The following is a 17,204-nucleotide window of genomic DNA, read 5'->3' as shown; positions in this document are numbered from 1 at the left end:
ATAGCAGCCTCCCCCCACCCACCCCTCCAACACATTCAAAGATTGACTTGAAAGGATCCCCTTGATCATTCTTGCACATACCTGAATTCCAGAGAGCTGAAAGTACTATGCAAAGCTAAGTGAATCCATTTAAGTCTACTGAAATGTACCTTCCGATGTAGAATGCAGGATTTTGTTATTGAGGTCCAGTTAACTTCTTGGTTTGTACTAGGTGATTAACTAGCTGACCCTACATTGCATCCTCTGAGAGTGAGGATTATAGAAGCAATTTGCTATAAGGAGCATTTTTTATGGACTAAAGAAAAAAACTGAAAGCACCTTTTGGTGGCTACTTCCTCTTCCAAAAAATGATAGCATCCAATTCCCTCCTCCACTGACTCTGGAGTAATTAGCTACAACTGGCAGGGATTGATGCAAGTTGTATTGGAGAGGATTTTTCAGATATTTGTGCTGACTAAATCTGAATATGTAAAATACCAAGACTGTACTTGGAAAACAGACATGACACACAACTAGCTGCTGCATATTTAATACCCATATGCTTGAAAGTCTGGCCCAGAAGGAAAGAAACCAGCCTTTGAAAACTTTGTGGCTTTTTCTCCTTTCCCAATCCAGGCAATAGCAAAATAATAAATTATTGTCTGCAAATCAATAACTTCTGTGGGCCACAGAGGACTGACTGAAACTGGATTCTTTTTCTCTCCTATTAACTGTTGTTCCAGTGACACGAAATATAGGAGTGAGCTTTACCCAGAAGTCAGAAAGGTAGAATATAAATGGTTATTCCCCAGCTACTTTCTCTCCCTGTTAAAAGTAGAAAAAAGTGGGTATGTTACCTGGGAACCTCTTGTCTAGAGAAGCAAGTCAATTCTAGCTGGTGTGTAAAAACAAACAAAAAACCCAGCCAAGGTTGATATGGAAGTGCTCTGTCTGTACATGTATTTTGGAAACCCAGTTCGTAAGCCATAAAGATGATGGTGGTAGACAGATGTTGCCTGGAAAGCCTACTACAGAGCTGGACAAATAAATCAAAAGTGCTAGAAACAATCACTTTAAGGAAACTGAGGGGGTTTATGGTATTTTGAATGAACTTGTGAAATGTTAAAAGGATTTTTTTAATTAAGACAAATAACAGAGGAACAAACTTCGAATTACTGGCCTGAAAACTTGAACCATCACTGAACTGTGTGGAGAGGATGCATTTTGCCATGTTTTTCTAATTTCTTAAATCCACCAAATATGCCTTGTGTTTCTTTCAGTTTCATAGAAAGTGTAAATAACTTCATAAGGTTTGAGGTTGGGATTTGTTTTTGTGGTGAGTAAGAGAATTCTAGGTCATTACAAAGATGTAATTACTGTAAATGAAAACCCAATGGATTCCAAAAAACTGATGTGCAAAGACTAGGAAACTGAATGAAAAGGCTGTAATTGGGATAGATTCTAGCTGCATACCACAACACTAGAACTCTGGGCATTGCTCATAGCTGGACCCTACTGGGTTTGACTAATGTGGGTTCAGACAGTGACATTTTAATGAGGGAAAACATTTATTTAATAAATACGTGAAACTAAATTATTACATCTTATAAATAAATTAGTCTTCATAGATTTCATGTTTGCTAAATTCTGAATTCACACTGCGCTAACAAATTACTAGGTTTTATTCCATCCTAACCCTTAATATTTTTTCTGTACTGCCTCAGTAGAAAAGAAAATCCAGACCTTAGTTTGAGAGTTCTATTTTCCTACAACTGCCTTCACATTGAGTATATTATTAAAGTATGTATGAATTTGATTATAGAAATTTATATTTTTGTAACAACTATTTAAAAACTTGAATAGATAAATCCAGCTGAAATGTTGAAATCTTCTTAGACTATTAATCAGTTTCTTCACTGCAAATAATTGCATCTCTTTAAATCAGTTAATTCAATTTTATCTGTGCCCTTTAATAAAGCAGTTTTTCACTTACGTTGAAACCTTAATGTGCCTTTTGTAGACCAGCTTCTCCTCAATCTTTTTAAAAACAAAATCAGCAACCTTGTAAATTTTAAGTGCTGACATAGAGCAGTTGAATTGGGTACATTCTGTTGCTGTGCTATATTTTGTGATGCATAATAGCAAAGACAGTAATTTGATTTTTTTCGTCTTTCATTCCGCATCAAGCAGCAGTGCAAATAAAAGGGATTATTGTTTCCTGTTTTTACAAGTACATTGAGCTCCTTTTTAGGAGCTTAAAAATAAACTGTGTATGTTAATGAGGATAAAAGGAAGTTAGTGTGAATATATTATCAATTTATTAAATTAGTTGACAAGCTTTCTATTAATAATGCAAGTAAATTTGCACTGGGGGACTGTTTGCGAACTGTTCTAAAATGGCATCCATTTACTGTGCTTCGATCTAACAAATGTTCTCCGTAATGGGTTTTTTTTTGTACATTTGTCAAATGTTTCTCAAGTTGAAAAGGGCGCTATGTGTATTCTGAATTTTGTATAGGTATCCTAGACTATTAAGAAATAACTTGTTAATGTATTTCTCAAAATAAAATTTATACAATGCCATCTGGAACTTCTTGGTTTTATTTTTATCAAAGTTCTTAAAAAGCAAATGTCAACTGTGGGTTCAGCTCATGACAAGGTATAGTGTACTGACACTTGTAAAGCTCAAACACCTCATTTAAGCAAGAGTCCTTGCTGAAATTTTTTTAAGTTCTCAGGTAATTTAAATTATAGCCTTCTCTGCTGCCAGTGTAATGTTATGTATTACTGTATGCATTTGAGCTTCAATAACTTCTTCAATGTTCAGTACAGCATAGATATGTGCTACTAACTGAATTTTCATTATTGCAGTAAGGGAGCCCAGCCATAAAACTGCAGTTTTGTCTCATGCCCATTTTAAAATGAAAACTTGGCAGTGTTGTGACTTGTTAGTTAATAAAATTTGAAAATTAAAAAAAAAAATTAAAAGAACAGATGTTGTAAAATGCTGTATTGAGTTGTAAATTAACATTTTAGTGATCAGACTTGCACCATTGTTTAAGAAATGTGTGAAGAAGTATCAGTGGAAACTGGATTTAAGAGTCAATGATTTAAATCAGGGTTCTCTCTTCATGATTTAAAACAATCTACCCTGCTTTATTCCTAAAGGTGCTATGTGTGGAAATAAGACATGCATGGTGTGATCTGTAATGGTATCTCAATTTCTTGCCTCTACGTATATACAAAACTAAGCACACTTTGTCTCTACAGCAGAGTTCAATACCTGTACAAGCAAGCTTGAATTCTTGGGTGCCAAAATCTGACTTTATTACTGTATTAGTTTCATCCCCATCTTAAGTTAATGTTTTTAGAGTAAGATAACTTTGTATACTTTGAACAGAGCCTCTGATCCACAAGTTTCTTATTTCCTAGGAAGCAGAGCTGTCCAGCTTCAACATAGCCACAGGCCACATACTGCAAGCACAGCTCTTCCCTACAGCACCATGCAAGGCTGCACTGGAGGACCATTAGTTGGACACTCTTGACTTGATTCCCTAAGAAATTAAAATGCTTGTCTTGCAACCAAGACAGTGTAATGAAACTTGTAATTGTGTAAATACTTCAAGCATTATGGTAAAATGCTCAGTTGGATAATGAACACACTAGAGGAATAAAAGGCCCCAAATGAGAAGTAAAGCAAACAACCTAATCACTAATCCTGTACTACTTTATCATCTACTACAGTATTGGGATGTCTTCTGTGCAAGTAGGACAGCTTCTGCATGACAGTAGTTAGCACCAGACCTAATGTATCTTTTTGTGGTACAGCTCATAAATAGCTTAGGTAGTTGAATAACCAGAAGCAACAGTACTCCAGTGTGGCTCACTGCTGTCTGGGATAAGCTAACCAGAAGTTACAGGCTTGATACAAGAAATATTCCATAGCTTCTGGCTAGCTTTAATCTTAGTTTGTCTTTTAAGTAAGTGCACATGGGGAAGAGGAAAGAAAACAGTATAATGGTTCATTTAACAGATTATGAAGCCATGAGTTGTCATTTTTTAATTTATCTAGGATTATTTAATTTACAAATGTGAGATGTTGAGTCATAAAAACATCTTAAAACATGGCAATTATGGCAGTCAAAGAAATATCTTTAAAAAAAGCTATGAGGAATATTCAGTTCAAAAGGTTTTATTTTAATATCACGTACATCTTTACTTCTGACTCGACTCGGATTTAGATGTGGAAGCTCTCAATGAGGAAAGTCTGCGCCTCTTTGCTATCTGCTCCTGACGTTTTTCCTTTGCCTCCTGTGAGAGAAAAAAGCAGCAATGCATGTGTGCGACTGATTAGCTCACCAGAATACCGTATGCTCTGAATCAGACAAATTAAAGCTAGAAAAATCTTATTAAGCAGTTTAACTCAAAAGGAGAATAAATCAGAGCTGCTGAAGTTTGATCTAGGACAGAAAGTATGAGCATCTTCCAGTGGCAAGACAGTGCTATCCTACATCATGCACTGAGGCAAGGGTGGAATACTGTACTAGGTGGGAGAAATATACTTTGATATGTATGCAGTAATCATTTTCCATTTAGACAAAAGCAACTCAAGTAATTCTCACACCTAGCAGAGGTTGGGCCTTCAACTGTACCCATGCTGAGCTTTAGGTTGTAAAGGAAGTGAGTTTAATAATGGAGCCCTAGGCTACAAGTTTCCAAAACTGTTTAAAAACTGGCTGAAGTGAAAAGAGCATGTGAGAAGAGGGCAGGAGGGGAAGGAAGAGTGCTTGCAGGAAATGGTTGCACTAACAGCCGAGAGTACAGACATGCAAGCAGTTTTGTAAATTACCTTCTCATGAGGGTGTTAAGTCAAGTTGAGTGGACAAAATCCTATTTAGAGCTAACTTGTCTAATTACCTGCAATAAATGCATACTGAAACACTGAATACTTGAGACATACCTTCATTCTCTTGGCCAAAAGCTTGGCATATTCCGCTGCTTCCTCCTTGTTCTTCTGTGTACGCTGCTTCTTCAGAGCAATACGTCTACGCTTATGTTGCAGGACTCGGGGAGTCACCAATCGTTGAATCTTAGGAGCCTTGGTTCTGGGTTTCTTGCCTAAAATTAGGAAAGCATGTGTTACCTTCTGTAAATGCTGAACAAGTTTGTTTCCTAACTAGGTAATGTCACATTCTTTAGTTTTGTTTTTGTTTCGTTTTTTTTTGTTTTTTTATAACTTACTGCAAAAAAACCAACCAAACAAACAACTTCACAACAGTTTTCTAATTTGAGACACCCAACATAGTAATATACTCGGTCTTCCCTCTCCTGTAGTAGGGAAGGACGGGGATTTTCAAGAACACTCTAGCAGAACTTCTTGTAAAGTTAGCAAGGATTATGTTCCAATTCCTTTTTCATAAGAGAACCAACTGTTCCTAAAAGCTTGCAAGTATGTCCCCCCCCCCCCCCAGAGGAATCCCATCTGTTGTACATCCAGCTGAAGAGGCATAAGGCTTCACCCTAATCAATATTAAGCTACATGTTTCATTTCTACAATGTTTGACTGACAGTTGCAACAAACTTGGTAGAAGGGCTGTCAAAAGCAAGATAAACTGTGTCCTAGATGTTTTAGTTGGATTACTGTCATCTTTTACAACCTTAAAAATCTCAAGCATGTTGTAATACCAGCTCAGTTAGTTGGTGATCAGAGAATCTACCTCAGAATCTAGAAAAAGCTGTGGTGAAAGAAACTAATTCTCACAGCTCTTTCAAGTTTTCCTTCCTACTTAAAATTCCATGTGAATTCATGCATGCTTTAAGGCTACAGAAACTGAACAGCCAGAGTCTACATCACACATGAATAGAGTGGGAGTACATGGCACTTAAGTTTTACCATTCAAATTCCTAAGGCAGGGATATCAAACATACAGGCAGTACTGCTGCTCTATCCAGCCCACTGAGCCAGGGTATTTAGGGGCATAGCTAACAAAGGGCAGGTGCCTGCTACAAACCTGGGGCCCTGCTGGACGCGGGTAGTAGCAGAAGGGCAAGCCAGGGCTGTATTGTTCACCTCACAGCCACCTGGCAGGTGGCCACTGCTGTTTATATCAGGAGCCAGCCCAAGTCACAGGGTGAGTCTGACACCCCTCTCTCAAGGAGCTTGACTTAATTGTCAGAAATCCAGCCCACCTACAACCCACAATGAAGCTACTATACTACTTTCCAAGCCAGAGCTAGTGCAGCCTAGCTCCACAGGAAAGTTCAGGCAGGGCCAGCACTCTGCTCTAGCTTTGGGCCTCGGGTGAACTGCAAGAGAACTACAGATGTAAGGACAGCATCTCCAAACATCTGGCTTCACTTTAAAGCCCTTTAACCAAGCAAGTTAGTAGTCTTTCACAAGTTCCAATTCAGCCCAAGTTCCATGGAGTGCCTTATCTTGGTAATTTTTAGCACCAGCATTTAACACTTGATCTTTTGAAAGGTACCCTGAGGCATTAGGAAATATACAGCTAAACTAAGCAGGTAAGAGCAGGCCCCCTCTTCAAGGAGGTAAGCACTGTAATCTATAAATTCAGTTGTTTTTTTAAATTGGGTGCCCCTTAATTCCCAAAAGTTATGAAGGGATGCCTTGAGTCTAAGATGGTTGAGAACCACTGCACTAGCTAAAGTCTAGATTCCCTATCTGTCCTTCAACTACTTCTCCCCTGTCTACTGTTCTGCATCCTACCTCTTTGCAGTAAATATCCCAGGCAAGCAGTGGTTTAAGAGTATTACATTTCAGGGACTGATGTCAGAAACAAAAAAGTAAGTCTGAATTAGGAGGAAAGGCTGAGTTTAAAGCATTTTGATGCCAGAAGTATTAAATATTTGCTCCCACTACTGGGAGAAGCATAAAGTTTTATATTCAAACCATTTTCATTCACAACATGACTTTGGATTAGGAGCACCAGCAAGTATATGCAGAAGTGACACCAAACTTTTCCCCTCCCCATGGAAATAGTAGGAAAGGCTGCTTATCTACAGATTATCAGCAGCAACTGACAATCAAATTTAGGTGGTATTACAGCAGCACCATTTAGATATGAGGAATCAATTCTCCCCAGAAGCTTAGATGGATGTCTCCCAATCACTGAAATACAACAGAGAAGCACAGAATCTTACCCTCTTTGTTCAGGGGTTTTCTTACTACATACTGACGAACATCATCTTCTTTGGAGAGGTTAAACAGCTTGCGGATTCTGCTTGCTCTCTTGGGACCAAGTCGACGAGGCACAGTGGTGTCTGTCAGTCCAGGAATATCCTTCTCACCTTTAGGTAAATTGTTAAGATTAGTTGCACTGAAATGAATCCCAGGCCTCCTTGAACTCAGTTATCTGAGCAGTTGCTAAAAATTCCATTACAAATACACTGCCTTGACATGACTGTGCTAGTGTCAAAATAAAGGCTAGGTAATTTTTAGGGCACACCTACCATTCCAAATTTCATACTGCATTGCTACCTCTAATAAGAGCATTTCAACTAGTCAATAGACTAGCTCACTCTATTTAAGATACATTATCTTTCAAGTACTGCAAGATATAAAGTACCTATAAAGCACATATTTAGCACCTCAAGGAGCCCATGGGCTAAATGACATGGCTCTATCAACCATCTCTCTCTGATGCCCACAGTTTAAGACATTTTCACTTGTTTAGGACAAAAAACCAAAAAAACCAAAAACAGTTGATCAAGAATATCATAATGCTGGATACATGGACCTCCAGCTGCTTAAGTGCAGCATGGCTATGACCTAACCAATTAGTTTATTTCCTTTTTTTAAATTTCTTAAATAAGAGTATGCGAATAAGCTTCAGTTACTAATATGAATCTGACATGATCACTCCATCTAAATGGAGGTCTCCAGTGGGGACAGGCTCTTTTAAGTCATGTTTCATAAATAATGCTAGTTTCTAACTAGAGATGTCAGCATCAAGTAATATTCGTTGAAGCACTTGTTTTAAGGCCTTTGCCTATTGCAGAGACTTAATACCACATGCCTACAGAGTCTCACCTTTCTTTACAATGACCAAATTCAGGACGCTTAAATTGGCATCAACAATACAGCCCCGGACAGACTTGCGTTTTCGTTCTCCAGTTCTTCTCGGGCGGTAGCAGGAGTGGCCCTTGCTAAGCAGCAGGCGCACACGTCCATGAGTCAGGACACCTTGTTTCATGGGGAAGCCTTGTTTGTCATTGCCACCACTGATGCGGACAACATAGCCCTGTTAAGAAAAAGATCAGCAGAGGGATGATGCATTGTTTAATTAAATGTTGCTTGTGGATACAGTCACTATATCTATATTCTTTTAAAGTTTGAAATTTAATGTCTGTACCTCATTTGTAATACAGCAGGCATCCAACAATTTGCATGCAACTCAAATACTACTGGACTAGATGTGTGTAAGTTACTATTTTAGTGCCTGTATTTCAACGTAGGCATAGTTAGCAGAAAAGATTCAAAGAGTCTTGCTCTTCAAAGTCGCACAGAATCCATTACAGTGATTCTCAACCAGGGTGTTGTGGCATCCTGGTTGCCTGGAGATCTTTTCAAGGGTGCTACAGAGTACCATGCAGTGTTAGCACTGTTAGGTGTGCAAACACAATTCACAAGATCAACCCAGAAATTTCATATAAGAACCCATGGCATCAAAAGCATGTTGACTTGTTGTGATCTTTCTGTGTTCCCTGAACAGAATTGCTTTGTTCCTTTTCTGTAGGAAAAACAAAAGTAAAAACTCCTTGAGTCTATCAAAGTTGAGAGCCACTGACCTATCACTTTTGGGAGCTCTAGGAGGCCAGCAGAGCACCAGTATGAATAATGCACAAAGCAGCTGAGCAGAGTAGCTAAGGACAAGCCCCCATACCTAGTGTGAACAGAGGTAAATGTGTCTAAAATGGTTCTGTCCCACCAATTTAAATTCAAGTGTTTCAAAGTATGCTAGTGAGAGAAAAAAAAAGGCTTTGTAAACTAGTCAGACATTTTTCAGACCTAGCCTAAGCAGTCAGCAGTAGACAGTTATAGATGCACAGGTTTTTTTAACCCCTAAAAACATATGTCCAGACCTCTATTTTTTTTTTTCCACTGTAGAGGATGAATCATCAGCTCTTCACCAGCTCAAGCTAACCTACATACCTCCTCTCCAACTACCAGGAATGGCTTATATTTAAGGGAAGACAGTCATCACAAAGAAACAAACCCTATATCTAGAAAGGCCACTAAGTCTATTCTTTACAAAGGCTTATTCTTCTTGCATAACAGTTTTTACTTCTTTTTAAACTGCTGAACTACAACACAGTCAGGCCAGGGGCAGCAATCTTTGGGAAAGGATATCTCTATTACACTTAAGAAAAGGTCAACAATCAGCACCCAAACTACACTAAGTTAGGAAAAGGTCTTCAAGGCATCATTACACCAGTTCTGTACATCTTATGTGAATACTTATACCAGTGTTTTACATTGTCCACTCCCCTGCCTCACCCAGCACATGCCAAAAAAAGTTGGCATTACATTAGCCACATTCTTACCTTCCACTCCTCACCAAGAGAATCAGCTGCAACTTCAGTGGCCATTCGCTTCTCATAGAAGGTGCGCAGTTTTCGCTCATCATCCACTTCGATGAGTTTCTGGCAGCCAGTGGCTGGGAAAGAAATGTTGAGCTAGGAACATGAAAGAGGAACCTCGTTAAACCCAGATCACTTTTTCGAGGGCAAAGCTTGCTCCCCGCTGCCCAGTTCCAGCTCCTCATCTCAAAAGGGTCTCTTCAAATTCCTGCTCAGCTCCCTTAAAGACACACAGCCCAAGAGGCTCCCAAACTGAACACGCAGCCTACATCTACCAGATTTTGCTGACTGATGCCCTCTTCCAGCCTGGACCCGTTAATGTTTTCATACATGAATGCAATGCCAGCACTGATCTTAGTGCTGACAACTGCATGGTGGTAGTGCTTCAATGCACCCATCTGAAAGACAGTGCAACCAAGGCAGGACGTTTCTTCTTTCTACACTCCTCCCTTGGCCTGGTACAAAACCAGGCACACTCGCTTGCTGCCCTTCCAAAAGGGGCACTAAAACTCCAGCCCAGCCCCCTCCCCCTAGCCCTGCAAGGTTCCGTCCCCCTGATCGCGCAGCGCGCGTCTGGCCGCGAGGGTTCCATCCTGCGCGCGCAGCCCCAACGCGAGGCCGCCACCATGTTCCATCCCAGCCACCGCCAGGAATCCGCTTCCATCCACGCCGCAGCCGCGCTCTCCCGCCCGACCCCGGCGCCATCGCGTCCCGCAAGCGGCCCCGCACCCAACACCGAAGCTATCTGAGGGCGGGAGCTGCGGTTGGGGCCAGGACCCGGCCCCGAAACACCCACCTTCATCCTGGCCACACAGGTACTCCCAGTTCCGCCACGGGCAAAAAAGACAGACTTCCGCTCAACCCTGCTGACATAGGCGCGCGGAGATCTCGCGAGAGGCTGCAGCACCCAACGCGAGACGGGAAGGGAGAAAGAGGTGGGCGCCACGTGACCGACGTTAGCCAGTTGGAAAGAGGCGTTCTACTCACTTGTTCGCCGCCGGGCTAGAGCGTTTCTTTCCGGCCTCTCTAGCTTTTGGCGGATTCCGCCGCGTTCTCTATGGTGGGAAAGGTTGTAGACCCCTCGACCCCAGCAGCAGTAGAACAGCACTGCCTGGGAGCCAACCGGTGGGGGTGTATGTGAGCCCTGCCTATTGCGGGCAGGGGGGTGAAATCCAGGTGGCCCACACCATTCAGAGCATAGTGCCCTAGCACAGGAACCTGGGTCCTTACCACTGCTCAAGGTGGGTGCAGACCAGGCCCAGCCTGGCCCTATAGCAGCAGCTTCCCCAAATAGGATTGGACGCAGGTTGGAAAAAAACCCCACGTGCCAGAGGTGTTGCTGCGAGCGAGTGAGCGAGCTCCCACCTGCAGGCATCACGTTTGCTTGAGCCAGTTGCATGATTAAAATCAAGCTTGTGGTTCTCAAGTGGGGGTGCTTGAGGTCCTTGGGAGAAAGACCATGCCCACAATGGTGGCAGGAGAAGTACCCTGGCTGAGGTAACACAATTAAAATGGCAGTGTGTAGTGGAGGGTTGCACCCTTGTCTGCTTGCGGATAGGACTTCCTATGAGAATGTTATAGTTAAGTTCCTGCTGGCCTGTTTCCAGTGGGAGGATCTCAGCTACATGCCAATTTTTATGGAAATGGGAGACCCCTCAGTCATATGACTGAGGGCGAGCACATCTTGAGGACATCTGAACCCCATGTATCTGGGCTTGGGCCTGCACATAGGATGCTTGCCAAAGGATTGGGAAGTATCTGAAATCGCAGGCTGGGGTAGAGGATACTTGCCAATAGTAGGGCTGCATGTGGTTCTTGAACGATTCAAATGGATTTGGGACCTGATCTAGCTAATTTGACCTGGGACATGAAACACTTTTTTTAAAAAAAGAAAAAAACAAAAAAAGGGTCCTTTCAGGGGTGCTGCATTGTCCTGCCAGTGCTGTTTGGTGTGCAAGCATAATTCGCAAGATAAACCTGCCCACAGAAGAATTGCTCTAGTTTTTCTCTATAGTCACAAATCAAGTGCAAGTTCAAAGCTGGCCTTCTTGGAAGCCCATCAAAGTGCTGCCTTGAAGCGAAAAAAGGGTGAGAACCACTGCCTCAAACTGTCATTTGGATTCACTGTTTTAATTTTTTTCTGCCACAGATTAGTCTGGAGTTTCTTGATGGGACTCTGCTTCGGGTTTTACTTTGCTTGCTTTACTTTTTGGCCTTTGATTAGAATTGTTGGTTATTAGATTCAGAAGTGCTCTGTCCACGGTGACAATGGACATTGTACATCTTGCTAAACACGCATCCAGTGCTGAACGGCATTCCAGATGTTATTGGATGTTAGCTGTAATAAAGTTGCAGGAGCTACAGCCATTCAGGTTCTTCAGGGCCAGATTTGCAAAACGCTGTGGTCTTCTCCACATTAATCCAAAACCATGGAGGGTTTCTTGTTGTTTCTGTTGATGGTATGCTGTGAAGAATGCTAAGATTTATTTCCTGAATGCAATTTCTAACAACCATAGCAAAGATTTACTAATGACATGACTACTTTGTCATGTAAAATACTGCACTTCAGGAAATGTTTGGTGGTGACCCTTTTTTATTGAAAGTAAGGTTGCAAAGTGCTTTGTTAGCATCTGCAACCTCATAACCCTAACGATGCGTCATAACCGTAATGAGTCATATTTTCCTATAGGCTAGGATCTGCAGAGCATTCTTGAAAGGGGAAGTGACAAGCTACAAGGAAGTTAACAATGGAGTTTCAATAGGATTGATCTTGGGACTGATCTTCAATGCTTTAATTAATGATCTTATACAAATATGAGGAGTGTGCTCATGAAATGTACTGCTGATACAAAAGTGGGTTGTGGGAGAACAGGCATTGTCAGTACAGAGGACGGTCAGGATATTGTATTAAAAGAAATGAAGGACTTTGAGGACTGTGTGGCAGAGCACCTTTGGTGTCTCCTACTTGCAGCCATTTTAAGATTCAGGCCAACAGAGCTGGAGGTAGCAACCTGATGCCTGGCACCAAGGAAACATCTCTTGGCAGAGCTGCTGCTCTGGTAACACAAGAAGGTAAGGGCAAGAGCATATGGGGATGGCTAGGAGGCTCTCAGTCCTGAGCAGGACTTGAAACTGTACCCTGCTGGGGAGGGGGGGGCCGGGTAGGGCTTCTAGTGGTGAGGGAGCCCCCAGGAAATGCTAGGCCACTTACCTCCCCGGTGAAAGGTGAGGATGCCTTAACCCCAGCCCCTGCCTTTGGGCAGGTTTATTTAACACCAGAGACAGTGGAGGGCCAGGCATGCCCAGGTGTGGTACATGACCTCATTGGGGCAGAAGGCCCAGAGAATGGGTGGTGGGGCCAGGTGTGCCCAGAGGGGGACCTGAGCCCCAGTGCAGTGTAGAACCCTGCCGAGTGAAGTGAGGCCCGGAGAGGAAGGGGGCCTGAGGCCAAATGTGGGGTGGAGGCTGAGGACTGGTCCTGAGAGTGAGGGGCATGAGTAGGGGCCCAAGGAATGGGCATTATGTTCTGGTATGGGGCTAAGGCTAAAGTAAGCCCACAGTTGAGCAATTACTCAGTCAACACACAGTGAGGTAGCAGGAGATGAGTGGAGAGTTAAACCCAAGGATCTCATGAAGTAGGGTGGGATGAGTGGGGCGGTATGCAAGAGACCAGGTGAGAGCTGCTGGAGTGTAAGAGGCCCTGGTGTGAGAGGGGTGGGATGAATGTGGCCTGTGGCACAGCAGTGTGAGAGACAACCATGTGCCTTGAGCCGGTGACTGAATAATAGGTCACCTGCGAGGCTTGAGATGCAGTACAGGGGTGGTTGGAGCTGCATACCTAGGCTCAGGAGAACCGGGAAGCCTCCTGCCTAATTAAGACCCTAATCACATAACAAGAAGGTGAAGCAGGCAGCGTGCCCAGAGGCGGTGGCTGGTCAAGGAGTTCCCATGTTGCCACAGACTGTATTACTGAATTTAAGTCCATTTTTATTTTTCCAAAGTGCCAGATCATGTGCTTAAGAAATAATAAAGCAGACAAGGTTCTTTAGGTAAATGTGATATTTTTTATTAGACCAACTTAACAGGTAGCACTGTTTCCTACTTTTCTGTACTCGTGTGTTTTATTTCTGTTACCACTCTGGTTAAATGGTTTTTAAAAGACTCTGTATTTGCCTCTCTCCTGGCACACACCTCAAATTGCTGTCATTGTGCAAAGTTTATCTTAAGTGACTGTGTCAGGCTTGTGACTTGTTCTGGGCTGTATGAATCTTGTGGGCTTCTTTATAGTACAACTGCTTTTACAGAATGAACATGCTGTCTGTTGTTTCACCTCCAAAAAGCAAAACCACAGCGTTCTAATAGTGCAGTTAAAGGACGTTTTGGCATGTCCAAAAAGCCCCCCCCCATCATTACATAAGAATTGCTTCCCCCAGTCATTACTTCATATAACCTAGCGTGACATCCACTGACTTTTACCTGCCTAGATTCATAATATAGCTTCCTTTCGAAACATCATTGCTGTGAGGTCTTTATTTAAATAAAAGGAATAATAAATTATTGGTGTGAAATACTGTTCCTGTTGCAATCTGGGTTCAAATTTACATCGGTAAAATCCCAGGGCACAGCTGATTTTTGGCTGACATCAAAATCAGGATAATATAACATTAAAACCCTGTTACGTTTCCCCTAAACTTTCCAGAACAACACTTTACCTTGGAATTTGATATTGTCAGCAAAATTTCGAGGAGATTTTCTTTTTGCAGAAGTTTTAGAGAGGTCAAGTTATCTTTTTGACAGTCAGGTTTATGGGAAAAAATGTTTTCTGCCAAACTTTGCATTATAACCTTATTTGTTCCATCCTCGTCACTGTCATATATTAATTCTTCCTTCTTTTCACCCTCCAAACTTTTTTAACACTACTGAACATGGTGTCTTGCACATCCAGGGCTTCTAGACACTAAGGCTAGAGGCAGGAAAGTTGTACTTGTATCTATTTTGCATATTCTTACAGTGCCAGTTGTCATTTTCATATCAATTTATTCACCTCCATTTTATACTTCTTCTAAGTAACTGACAGCTAGAAATGTGTCTTCCAAAGCTAACAGCAGTTCTGGTGCTGATGCGTTGAGCTCAGTGCAAGCTACTACCATGCCTGTCTGAGTTGGGGAATGGAGCTACACTAGCATAACTTGTCTTTTCTGCAGATGTAGAATTAAAAAGAAAAAATATGCTGGCCATACACAGCAACAGTTTTATGGTTATGAGTTGTACATTGTGAAGCAGATCTTGTCCGTTGTAGAAGATCCTTTATATCATCCCTGTGGGGGCATTATGATCCTTGGAAATTTTTTGTTACAGAGCTGGCCAATGTTGACAGCCCTATGGTCCTCTCATATATGTCTCATATATGTCAAAGCGTGTCTGGCAGGGATTGGTAAAATACAGGAGTGGGGACTGACTAAACCTTGTTATTCTTGTCTGTGGGACAACCATCGAAGGATTCCTAACTGGTCTCAGAAAAGGTACAAAGATGGTTTCACATCCTGTTAGCCCCTGCTTTGCATGGGCTCTTACCAATAGGCTGCATCTTTTAAGAAGTGTAGCACAAAGTGTGGCTCAGTTGGAATATTTCTATAGAACACCTTCATTTTGGCTTCCTTGAAAATGCGAGAGAAATTCATTCAGATTCTGAATTTTCTAGAGGGCATCAGTTTGGAGGATGTTTCCTCCCCTACAGATGATAGACCCCAGAAACAGGATGTTTAAGGCGTGTTGTCTTCCAAACAGAAAGAGTCTTAAACAGAGTTTAAGTGGTTTTGATTTATGAATATGTCAAGCAGTGTACTGTAAACAAATAAGGCTTCCTTCTAACGTTGATCAAAATTTAGCCTTGAAAAGTAAATCACAAAAGCTGAAGTCTCTCTCCAAATAATAAAGTTTGGCTTTATCTTCAACTTAAAAAAATATATTATCCTATCACCTGTGGATTTTAAGTCTTTAAAGTTCTTGTTTGAAAGTCTATTTTTCTATAACCATGAAGGTTAGAACCTTCCTCCTTTTCCTTCTTGATGACATTCTCTAGTAACATGATTTCAGGAGCTGGGGCTTTAAAGAAAAGAATACCTGTGATAAGACTCTAGTGACAAATCATGAAAATTGACAACGTATTGCTTTTGAAATCCAACATAACTCCATTCACGGAACTGGAAATGCACTTGATTTATACTGGTAGGAGAGAGGTAAGAATGGAGCCTCCTGTTCCAAAGTTTGTTTTATATTTTTTTTTTACATTCAGAAGCTAGCCAAAACATATTTGTACATGTGATTTTAACTTTGCATATTTTGTATATGATTAACTTTACAGGATCGAGCTCCAGGTTGGTATACTATACTTGTGGTTATCCTCAGAGTGTGCATCCTTTTTATGCGTGCCAAAAGAAATGGTATACCTTAGTTGTTGTATTAACATTGTGTTTAGAATGTTGTTATTGTAGCTTTTAAAACAAAATGTACTCTTGTTTTTAAAGTATTCAGGAGCAAGTTCAAAGCTGCTGTGGGTGTCCTTTCTGGAGTGACTACCTGCCTTGTGTTTGTTAAGCCTGCAATGGACAACATCTCATTAATGACATTTGGGTGTTCCCTGCACAGCTCTGCTCATTGCTGAGTTGAAGAGGTAAGCGTCTCTTCTGCGTAACTTAACATGTGTTCATTGAGGGTTTCATTCCATCTAGACAAGTTTATCTTTCAACTGTATGATCCGGAAACAGAGCATGGGCAGTAGCTGCTTTTGTAATTCTGGCAGCACGCAGGCCACGCTGATTGCTGTCTCTCAATGCATGGTGTCAGGGTGGGATGGGTGGAAAAATACCAGCAAAGCCTCACATCTTCTTTTACTGAGTCTCACAATCTTTTGGCAGGCCTCAGTTAAAGCCCTAGCTGTTGCAGAATCAATCTTCCATTGCAGAAACCAAAAAAAGATGAAATGGTATGGTTTTGGTCGTTGTAGCTCTGGAGAGAATTCCTCAAATTGGAACCCCTAGAGCAGTTGGCTTGCACCCCTCAGGAAATGCCAGCTTTTAACTTTCATTAATTTCTTGACTACAGAAAATAGAAGAACTGCTTGGTTTTCAGAAAGACCACAACAGATCAGAATGTTTTTGACCGTTTGGATTTCTCTTTGGAATCTCTGGGCCTATCTTGTGGATCACGCATAGGCTTTTGCGCACCTCACAGTGCTAATATTGTGCAGCACCTCATGGCACCCTTAAAAGGATCTCATGGCATCCTAGGGTGCCATGGTACCTGGTTGAGAGTCACAGCCCTACAGGTTCAAGGGCCAGAAGGCAAATACAAGGGAACCAGCATGTATTATTATTATTATTGTTGTTATTATTTTGAAATCCCATGATTCTTCTCTCTGTTTCTCTTCACAAAGAAACTTTTAGAAGTGTATTTAGGTAACTCAGCAGTCATACCAAGGACACATCGGCCACAGATTGTTCTGGTTTACACTGATGAACAGAAAGGGCAAAAGGTGTGTGGGGGGGAGCCTTTCTGTGGTTGTGCCTCAGTGGGCTGCAGAGGCAAGCTTCCTATGCTGACTACTAGACGTGTTTGGTACTTTT

The 17,204-nt window shown here is 41.7% G+C and overlaps 2 protein-coding genes across 2 annotated transcripts in view; one reads left to right on the top strand and one right to left on the bottom strand.

Annotated features, from left to right (window-relative positions):
- Positions 1 to 4,155: 4,155 nt before the first annotated feature.
- RPS6 (ribosomal protein S6) lies at positions 4,156 to 10,476 on the bottom strand. Its single transcript, XM_019517512.1, has 6 exons — positions 10,376 to 10,476; positions 9,544 to 9,675; positions 8,030 to 8,240; positions 7,141 to 7,287; positions 4,940 to 5,097; positions 4,156 to 4,290 (listed from the first exon to the last, which is right to left on the bottom strand). The coding sequence occupies exons 1-6, from the start codon at positions 10,379 to 10,381 to the stop codon at positions 4,195 to 4,197; spliced, it is 750 nt and encodes a 249-aa protein (XP_019373057.1). The 5' UTR covers positions 10,382 to 10,476; the 3' UTR covers positions 4,156 to 4,194.
- Positions 10,477 to 15,728: 5,252 nt separating this feature from the next.
- The window catches only part of ACER2 (alkaline ceramidase 2), a 33,352-nt gene continuing 31,876 nt past the window's right edge, over positions 15,729 to 17,204 (top strand). The window contains 3 exon segments of the mRNA XM_019518231.1: positions 15,729 to 15,807; positions 16,074 to 16,207; positions 16,209 to 16,252. Coding sequence (XP_019373776.1) covers positions 15,729 to 15,807; positions 16,074 to 16,207; positions 16,209 to 16,252 — 257 coding nt within the window.

The sequence above is a fragment of the Gavialis gangeticus genome, unplaced genomic scaffold (genome assembly GCF_001723915.1).
Source record: "Gavialis gangeticus isolate Ggan-Ray unplaced genomic scaffold, GavGan_comp1, whole genome shotgun sequence".
Classification (NCBI taxonomy): domain Eukaryota; kingdom Metazoa; phylum Chordata; order Crocodylia; family Gavialidae; genus Gavialis; species Gavialis gangeticus.
The sequence above is the reverse complement of the archived record's forward strand: the minus strand, read 5'-3'. Positions and strand labels throughout refer to the sequence as shown.

Coding starts and splice junctions, on each gene's coding strand:
- RPS6 (XM_019517512.1), bottom strand. Junction 8,241..9,543: donor CTCTTGGTGAGGAGTGGAAG/GTAAGAATGTGG, acceptor TTTTCTTAACAG/GGCTATGTTGTCCGCATCAG. Junction 4,291..4,939: donor TTTTGGCCAAGAGAATGAAG/GTATGTCTCAAG, acceptor TTTCTCTCACAG/GAGGCAAAGGAAAAACGTCA.